Here is a 10,460-nt window from a genome sequence, read left to right on the forward strand (position 1 = left end):
TATCCTTTGAACATGAAAATCCAGTTTAATCTTACACTTCTTCACCTCAACAATAATGTTCTCTGAGTTTTTAAAAATTCGATTGGTACTCAATTTATTCTTGTTCCTAATTTTTCAAGAATCATTGTTAGTAACGTCTGCAGTTTCTATTAACGAAACTTCACTTATTTTTTACTATGGGTGAGTAAAATATTACAACAAAACTTCGGTCATATTAAACTCGAGCTATTTTCCTTAGACCTACATTTAACGATTCCAAGCGTTATAATCTCTCTGACGCAGCTGATATTTTAAAAGATCCTTACTTTAAGCAACAGGAAACACATTTGTATTTCCATGGATGGATGGAATCACAAACTTCAGCCTCACATAATGTTCCTGTAATTGTTGAAGCTTACTTAAAGCGAAAGGATATCAATCTTATCACAGTTGATTGGGCTAAAGCTGCTGCTGGAAGTTATTACGAAGTTTGTACAAGAAATATCGAAGAGGTAAAGAGATTACTAAATCGTTTTTTATTAAAAAAAATAAGTACCAAATTTTGACTGCAGTTAGCCCCAGTATTAGCTGATGTCGTATTAGATTTATATAAAGCTGGCATAGACCGTAAAAACTTAACAGTGGTGGCACATTCTGTTGGAGCTCAACTAGCTGGAATGATGGGTCGAATAATTATATCAAAAACAAATGGACAAACTAAGATTTATAGGTTGGTATTGAAAGAGGGTGTAATACCAAGCTTCTTTGAAACTTTTTTGTTTTAACATTTTCCAGACTGGCAGTTTTAGATGCATCATATCCTCTATTCTTGCCACTTCCATTTTTCCTGACAACCGTGAATAAAAATGATGCCGAATTTGTTCAAGCCATTCATACAGAAGTTGGAACTTTTGGTCAACCATTTTCCTTAGGTCATGTTGACTTTTGGCCAAATGGTGGACGTGCACAGCCAGGATGTTCAAATGGATTATTAATATTTCCATTTAGTGATGCAGGTTTAGTTTATTTCAAAAAACGAAAAGACACAATTTAAAAATTCAAATATTTTAATTAGATATTTGTGGACATCGAAGATCATGGCGTTTTTGGGCAGAAAGTGTTGCTAATTTAAATAATAGTGAACCAACATTTTTAGGATTTCCTGCATTTTCCTATTTAACGTTTTTATTGGATGGTGAAGATAATTTAGAAAAGAAAACAGTTGAAATGGGAATTAATTGTCCAATGAGGTAAGATTTGTTTGATGTTTCAATCAATTTATGTTATCTATTAATTTCTTTTTTTTAGTGCCAAAGGAAATTATTATCTCAAAACAAACAGTAGATCTCCATTTGCAAAGGGGAAGGATGGATATTAAAAAATTGTGAATACTATTAAATAGAATAATGTTAATTAAATCTAAGAGAAATAAAATGCAAAAGTAGTTTTTTTTTATTTCTTATAGGCATTTAAAAGCTTCGCCTTGCTTCGTTTAAGTGATTTTTTATATCAAGGTGTTTTTTTTTTTTTTTAATCAACTATTATTGTTTTATTTTTAATTAAACAAATCTTTAAGATAACTAACCTATATTAGGTTTTATCTTATTTAATTTGTTTTAAACAAATACCGTTAAATTTCAATGATTACAACAAAAACACAACTTCATGTTTTTAACAAGTAATTCATCTGACTAAGCTAAAGTTCTGCTTAGTTTTATCCACCAAGAACAATAGTAAAACAAATATCAATACTAAAAACAAATTTCAAATATAAAAATAAAATGTAGACAACAAGAAAACAAATAAAATCAAATGTTGGATGTATAACCGTAGCGCAGCTTAGAAAAACAAATAAAAAACATTAAGTTCTTCCACGAACCGAAATTGAATGATTAAAGTTCTTGGAAACAAAGTAAGTTTTTTGTATGCTACACGCTACTGATTTTGTGTATTTAACTTTTAAGAACTTAATTTTTATGAATTTGCTTCAAATTTTGGAAGTGAATATAATAACTAAATCAGCGCCATGGTAGCAAAAACTATGCTATATTTTCTTAATCTTTTAAGCCCAAAGCGTGTTTCATGGTTTATATACAAAACGCATGTGCGCAGTTTATCGCAATATGTTAAGAATGTTTAAATATTTGCTTTTTTTTTTGCAAATAGTCTAAACATATCTTTTCACAAAAACTTAAGAGATACAGTAGCTGACGGTTATTAGATTTTTAGGAGTCTTACAAGAAAAATTGTTTTTCGAAGTATACAGTGCGGTTCACATGGTCTTTGTATATAAAATCTATAGAACTATATCATGAAAAAAAAACAGCGCCACCAAAAAAGTAAGCTAGCGAATGAACTAAAAAATATGTCAAATTTCAAACAGAAATGTATATCTCATCTCCTTACTCCTATTATTAATTCAATCTAAGCGCCCTCGCGACCACTCAGGTAACGAACAAACTAAAAAATTGAACTTCATGATAGTACTATAGATTTTATATACAAAGCACATGGTTAGACGTACCAATTTTCGTTTACATAAATTTTATTTTTTTTTGTGTGTGTGCAAGAATAATCAAAAAAATTGTGTTTATTAGAATGGTTATTTAGAATTAATAGAAAATCAAAAAGAAATAGTGGGTGAGTGGAGGTTAACGGTACTTTTTAGTCCTTCTTGTCTGAGATGTAAGAAAAAGGGCAGCTTTTTTCGGTTCACATGATTAGACGCACACCTTAAAATAGTGAGTTTGGCGAGATCTATTGCGCTGATTTGATTAAATTTGTAAGATTAAGCATCAAGAAGTTATTTTTTAGTGATTTTCATTCAAAAACTGTTAAAAAAAAGTTCTGAGCGCGAGAGAATAAGGGAAAAATGACGCGTTGGATTCCAAAGGCCTTTCCATAAGCCTCATTGCCAAAAAAATAGGATGAAGTGACTATTTCGAAAGAAATTATTTAAAAAACAGTGCCTCCTACGAAAAAAACTTCAAAGGAGGAACAATAGAAGCTTTAACACCCCAGGAAAAATGAAAATTTATGAAAAAAGCGTCAAAAACAGCTCTATCCCCGAGCAAAATTAAAGAAAAAGCTCGGCTAACGGGAAGAACATCAAATTTTCGGTGAATTTTTTTGAATGCTGAACATCCAAGATTAAAATAAAACTTAAAAAAAGTTAAAATTTGAACCAAAGTTTATTTTTTACCTAAAACAATTTGAAGAATTCTAATTCACACCATTTCTTATGAAATAAATGAAAATGAATTTGTATTCACTTTCATAATATTGACATAAGAAACTGATGGTTAAATATGAATTTGTTTGCCAAATTTAACACATTCTGTCTATACTAATTTTAGATACTACCCCCTCTAAAAATCGAGTGCCTCAAAAATGTCAGTGAATTAATGATTTTTTTTTTTCGATTTTAAAAATCATTTTCTCAAAAATTATAATTTTTTTGTTGTTTTTACATTTTTTTAGAAAAGTTCTTTTATAATGTAATATACCGAATCGAAAAAGCCAAGAATGTGGGATAATTAGGTCGATAAATATACTATTATAGTAAAATAATTAATCGCATTCTTCTTTTTTTAAATGGCGGCCATTGAAAAATATGTAGTCTCCCACTTGTGCATTCTGGTGAATTTTATGTCCACAGGGTGTACTTCCTACACCAAAGGGAGTGTACAAAATATACCGTTTTGGTTGATTTCAGAATCGAATAATATTATGCTCCATTAATGGTATATTATAAAAACAACTGAACATCGGTTTATTTTTTGCACGGAATCTTAAAAAAATGTTGAAATTTTTTACAGAAAAGACAGTGGTATAATTTTTATACCAATAATTTTGATAAATACACCATATTTTTTCAATTTCCTCAATTTTACACCAAAATTAATGAATTTACACCAATTTATACACCAGTGTGCTACTTAAGATAGGCAAATTATTTTAATGCACTTTAATCTGGAAGATTCCGAATATTTTTTTAAATCTCATAAAAAGTATCACAATTAATTCAACAGCTAGGACTAGTTTTATATTATTAGTTCAGCCTCAACTTGAATAAAGTATTTGGTATTATATACAGTAAAACTTTAGGACACATTAATTATAATTTTTATGTTAAATGATAAGATTTGTTTTTATTATTTTTATTTTGCAGAGTCTTCTATTAATTAGTCAGGAAAAGAAATGTCATATTCAGTCTGTAAGGTTTAAAAATTAAAAAAAAAAAAAAAGGTACGCATACGCCATAGTGTACCATCTATACATAAAGGAGATGAGTGTGTTTTGATGTGTGAAATTTATTTCAATTGAACAAAATCCAATATAACGATTTGTGAATATTCGTGGATATGTATTTGCATACGATACATGAAAGCATTGTTTTATTTATTATTTTTTATTGTTATTGAATCGTATGTAAATTTGTAAGTGTGATTCAATTGAAGATTACATCTGCCGCACTTCAGCTTATCGACCGGCAGCTTTTTTTATAGAGAAAGTCTTCTTAAATTTCAATAAAATTTTCATATATTTAAACTCGACTATATCAAAGCTTTGAGGCCGTGACATACACTGCCGCTCATCTGAATAGGTTCACATTTTAGTTCATTTTACATTAGGCCTGTCTTGGTACTTAATGCAATGGCACATCTTTTTTATGTATGTAACGAGAGAGCATCTTTATGCGCTTAGTTTAGGAGAAAAAAAATTGTCTTGGGGCCTACCGTTCTTCTCACACGGTAGCTAGACCAAATCTAGTCATAAAATCAAGCATATTTTTTGGCTCATCTGAATAGGTTCAAAAGCAAAAATGTTAATAAATGATGAGTTGCATGGGTCTGTTGGACTCAAAATTGTGTCTGTCAGTAAATCTGATTGTGTATAACCTGTAAGGATGAAAACGGGTCGTGAAAAATCTTTAGGCGCGGAAAAAATGTGGAAAATAAAAGAAGCCTTTGAATTAGACCGAAACCAACGATGCATTGGGACAAAAACAAACACAAGTTAAAATTTAGTAAGCAGTTATTTGCGCAATATCCAAGGGTGAGAAACAACATTAAAAGTCGATGTAACTCAGTCACAACATGGGCCGATAGATGTGCAATGATCAGAATAGCATGACTTCGAGCTAAAAATAAAGTTGAAAACCGGTATTAAATGCAGTTTAACGACGGAAAAACGGGCTGTCAGAAGTGGTAAACATTTGAGGAGAACGAAACTTCGCAAAAATTACCACTTTACAAACCACGAACAGAAACTCACCTGTAGTGCACCTATAGTGCACTACAACATTTTTAGGAAGTAATTATTGTTTCCAAATGTAATAAAATAGTAATGATAGACTGGGTCAAAACTGAAAATGTAAGCAAATAATCTTTTCAGTGCAAAACTCAGCAGCAAACTAGTTCAGTCAATGAGGAGTCAAATGCATTGGATCCGAAAAAAGTTGTGACGTTAGCTAAGTTTGAATACAGTATTGAAGAGGGGTTTATCCTGAGTACAAATCTCAGTTTACGTATTGTTTGGTCTTGTGGGGCGTCCGCCATTTTGAAAAACGCATTAGTCTCAATATCTCGAGAACGTCTGGTCGGACAGAAAACTAGCAAGGATTTTTTAAATTGGAAATATAATTATCTTTCTTTCTCTAGTACATTATTTTTCTCTACGAGTTATACTTTCAGAGTTACAGTGCCGCAAATTGTGCGTTTTTTGATATTTTAAATATTTTAAACAAATATGTATTTGAGTTAAATGGGAAATTACTGAAAAGGAGATAATTTGCGGTTCTCTTACTCTGAAAGTATAACTCCTAGAGAAAAATTATGTACTACAGAAAGAAAGATAATTATATTTCCATAATCTAAAAAGTCTTGCAAATTCTCTGTCCGACCAGTCGTTCTCGAGATATTGAGACTAATGCGTTTTTCAAAATGGCGGACTCCCCACAAGATCAAACAATACGCAAACTGAGATTTGTACTCAGGATAAACCCCTCTTCAATACTGCATTCAAACTTAGCTAACGTCACAACTTTTTTCGGATTTTTCCCATTGACTGAACTTAACACTTTTTATTGTTGATGAAAATGGGAACAGTCAAAACTTTTATTAAAATCACTCACTGGTAAAAAGGAAAACAAAGGTCAAGATTGGGAACAAATTTCATTTATTTCGAATCTTAAAGTGTTTCTTTATGGGTTTCCAAAAATCGAATATTAATAAAAAATAAATTTGTTCCTAATCTTGACCTTTGTTTTTTCTATAACATCTTAATTTTATAATTTATTCTGAGAATATCTAATATGATTAAATGTTATCGCAATTTTTTTTTTCAGAAACTGACTAATTCACATTTTTTTTTTTCCAGGAAATATAAAAGACACAGTAGCTGACAGTTATGGCGTCTAGCTGATATAGAATATTTGTTTTGATCCACCCTGTATTCTTGAAAGAGTGACTCTGACTGAGTGAAATTTTTTGCACATTTTCAGCCAAAAATGACGTCCTATTTAATAAAAAAGTCAGTTCTTATGAGTTTGAGGAAGTTAAAAAAAAAAATCTTTCAAATCCAAAAAAAATGTCCAAACTTGAAAACAAAGGGGCATATTCATAGTCGTTTTGAGACTTCAGTTTATCTTAGACTGGAGTTAACCAATGTCGACGACATCTATTGGTCTTGTTTGGTTATCATCTATCTACACTGATCATGTTTTTGTCTTTTTTTTTTTTTGACAAAACACCAATACTTGCCCTTTGGAGTAAGTCCACTCCATTAAATTTAAAGTCTCCATTAGAAACGGGAAATTTTAAAATTTGTATGTAATTTGACAGATTTAATATTTTTAATTGGGTGTTTAAATATAATGGAGAGTGAATAAATTGACCCTTAATAAATATCTTGAATTTTTTTTAAAGTTAAATTTTACTTAGGTCCAGTTTATTCACACTCCATTAAATTTAAAGACGCTAAAAAGGAAATTTTAAAATTTATAAGCGATTTGACAGATTTTTCATTTTTAATGGAGACTTTAAACATAATGGAGAGTGAATAAATTGGGCCTTAGCAAATAATGAATTTAGTTCAGAATTTTTGTAAAGCTCTTTATTTTGGTGAAAATTATTTCTAAGCGCAATAAGGCTTCTTTGGCTTTAAGGCATGTTATGAATCCTTTAATGCCATAATTTAAGGATATAGGTAACCTGTTTATCAAAAAAAAAAAAAAAAAACAATTTTGTTTCTTTTTTCAGCCCTGTAAATTTATAATGAAGAACGACATTATTATTGTAATATTATTCTGTGAAAAAATATTCTGTGAAAATGCGATAAATCTAAATTCTTCCGTGATACAAAATATATAATTTATATTTCTTTATTCTTTAATATTTACTATTTAATTTTTACGAAAATTATTATTTTGATGTTACTAATAAGTACTTTTAACCTTATATTAAAAATTATATTATTTTAGGTACATTAAAAAAGCTGAACTAATTAGTTTTCACGTCAGAAATGTTGCAATAAAATAATGAAGATAATTTAATTAAAATAATATCAATCTACATAAAGCTGCAGTTAGACATTCTTTCAATGAACCGATATTATCCAAAAAAAAAAATTATTTTAAATCGATGTAGCAATTTATGATGCGGGTTTTAAGCACTTTCTATCGCCCACTTAACTCTATTATTGCATGGCAATGCATTTGATTAAAACAATATGATTATTTTTTTTTTTTTTTAATTTATTTTATAAAAAAAACCTTGTCAACATGAAATTGCAGTTTGAAGTCATACGTCTTCATCTCAACACGCAAATAAAAATGATGTTCTCTAAAGTTTTGAAAAATCATTTGTTAATACATTTTTGTTTGTTGTTGGTTAATTTTCAAGTATCATTAGTTTCGGCAAAAGTTCTTCCTAATGAAACAACACTTGTCTTTCATTATGGGTGGGTAAAAATTGGTCCACAAAAATTTGGATATTAACTTTTAGTTTCATCTTTTAGACCTGAATTTAATGATTCTATGGTTTATAAACTCTCGGATGCAGCTGAAATCCCTAAAAATATCCATTTTAACAGAAAACAAACTCATTTGTATTTGCATGGATGGAGAGAAAATCAAACTTCCGAGAGTATTTATGTGATTGTTGATGCCTATTCGAAGCGAAAGGATATCAATCTTATCACTGTCGATTGGGCTAAGGCAGCTGGAGAGGATTACTTTGATGCTGCCTTCACAAATATTGAATTGGTAAACAAACAAATTGAATGTCAAAAAAAAACAAGGTTAAGAGTTGTTTTGCAGTTGGCCCCGGCACTTGCTGATGCAATTTTAGATTTATGTAAAGCTGGTGTAGATCGTATGGACTTGACAGTGGTGGCACATTCTCTAGGGTCTCAACTAGCAGGAATGACGGGCAGAGCAGTCATATTGAAATCAAATGGAACGAAAATTTATCGGTTTGTATCAAAAACTTTATTTTCGTTGGGAGCATTTAATCGTTCTGAATTGCTCATTCATTTGACTAAGGTCATCCCAAAAAATATCGTCTTTCATTTTGAATTTTTGGGGGATTTTGTTTTCAGAATGGCAGTTTTGGATGCAGCATTTCCTCTATTCTTCCCTCCTTTCTTACCAACTGTAAATCAAAAAGATGCAGAACATCTACAATCGATTCATACTGATATTGGAACTTATGGTCAGCCGATATCTATAGGTCATGTTGATTTTTGGCCAAATGGTGGACGACAAGGGCAGCCGGGATGTCCACAAGGATTAATTGTTCCATTAAGTCCAGAAGGTTAAACATTTTAGTTTACATTAGAAGCTTATAAAATCAATACTTGGATTTCTTAGATCTTTGTAGTCATCAAAGATCATGGCGATTTTGGGCCGAAAGTGTTGCCAATTCAAATGAGGATAAACCAAAATTCTTGGGTTTCCCATCGCGATCATATTTGCAATTTTTAACAGCAGGTAAAGCAAATTTGAAAAATAAACCAGTTGAAATGGGAATTAATTGTCCTATAAGGTAAGATTTATTTTTGACCAATAATTACATAATTTTACTGAGAATATTTTTTATTTTAGTGCTAGTGGGAATTATTATCTTAAAACCAATAGCCAACCTCCATTTGCAAGAGGAATGGATGGATATTAAATAAAAATTTTATTTTTTAAGTAAATATTGTATATATTTTATATTAACATTATGATTAAAAATATGGATTAAGGGTTAGGCAAATGGTATTGAGCAAATAAATAATATATGCTTTATGTTTTTATTTTATTGTAAAATCTATGTTTTATTGAGCATCATTAAAAAATTTGACTTGCTCAAATTACAATTCAAAAAGAGAAGCTTAGCGTTTTAGGCAGATAACATAATGGGTTCACTTGGGCGTATACGTACTTTTTTTTCTTTTCTATTGTGTTTGCCCAATTTTTTCCGCAACAATTCTTGCAAACAGTGAAGCATTAGAGTCAATATCGCTGAAATGTACATTTATTGTAAGGCATCATCTTTTGACGTTTTGAATCAGTGACGTAATCATTTAAAATACGCTGGTATTTTCCATCAACTACTCTCCAGCTCCAAAGTTTACGATCTGGTCTTGTTTCTGTTGGAGGCACACTAACATATTCAAATTTAATTTTATTCATAAGAATTTCTTATCTTATCTTATTTTAAGCAGTGCTGTAAATTTTTCTGTCACACAAGGACGCAATGGTTTTACATCCAGTGTCAATTTGAAAACATTCTTTTGAAAGGAGAATGCTAAAAAAACCCAGCATCGATTGAAATAAGACCTTAATGGCTTGAAGGGGCATATTAATCTTAGATGGATCCCTCGTACTTGCTGTTTTCGTATAAGTAGCTTTAATATTAATGTTTTAATGCTAAAATTTTTACAAAAAAATTAAGGAATAATTAAATTAGATTTTTTTAGACAGTTTCATTAAAAATGTAAAAAAAAAATTAAATCTGTTTTTATATATAAATAACACCGCACCGTTTCAAATGATTTTGACCACCTATCACCAATTATAGGAACTTATTTCCCGGGGTCAAAAAATTACCCTGCAACATTATGTCTGTTATGTCTATCTTTAAATTATACTTGCAGAAATTACTACTTTAAAATTAAGAAAAATGTCCCTGAAAATAATACACGATACGTATTTTCAGAATTTTTTGCCCAATTTGGAAGGTGATTTCAGAAAGTTCCCAAAATGGGAAATTTTCGCAATTTTCGCTGACGGACGCACTATGGGACCAAACGATGTAAATCATCTCAAAATTCCATAACTTTTTTGTTTCTTAATATTTTTGTTTGAAATGTGGCACAAATATACTACAATGTATATGCTTCAACATGGAATAAAACTAATTGGAACTAAAAAAATTATGTATGTATTTATTATAACATTTTCAAAAACAGAAATTATGAAAAAAGCTCAAATT

At 30.0% G+C, this 10,460-nt stretch overlaps 2 protein-coding genes across 2 annotated transcripts; both read left to right on the plus strand.

Moving 5' to 3' along the window:
• Positions 1-687: 687 nt before the first annotated feature.
• Positions 688-1,357, plus strand: LOC129907524 (pancreatic triacylglycerol lipase-like). Its single transcript, XM_055983799.1, has 4 exons — positions 688-709; positions 783-995; positions 1,055-1,229; positions 1,288-1,357. The coding sequence occupies exons 1-4, from the start codon at positions 688-690 to the stop codon at positions 1,355-1,357; spliced, it is 480 nt and encodes a 159-aa protein (XP_055839774.1).
• Positions 1,358-8,104: 6,747 nt separating this feature from the next.
• LOC129906590 (pancreatic triacylglycerol lipase-like) lies at positions 8,105-9,238 on the plus strand. The gene is made up of 5 exons (XM_055982402.1): positions 8,105-8,245; positions 8,300-8,454; positions 8,581-8,795; positions 8,852-9,026; positions 9,086-9,238. Exons 2-5 carry the CDS (start codon positions 8,357-8,359, stop codon positions 9,153-9,155), a joined length of 558 nt encoding a protein of 185 aa, XP_055838377.1. The 5' UTR covers positions 8,105-8,245; positions 8,300-8,356; the 3' UTR covers positions 9,156-9,238.
• The last annotated feature ends 1,222 nt before the right edge of the window (positions 9,239-10,460 follow it).

Source organism: Episyrphus balteatus, chromosome 1 (genome assembly GCF_945859705.1).
Source record: "Episyrphus balteatus chromosome 1, idEpiBalt1.1, whole genome shotgun sequence".
In the NCBI taxonomy this organism is placed as follows: Eukaryota; Metazoa; Arthropoda; class Insecta; order Diptera; family Syrphidae; genus Episyrphus; species Episyrphus balteatus.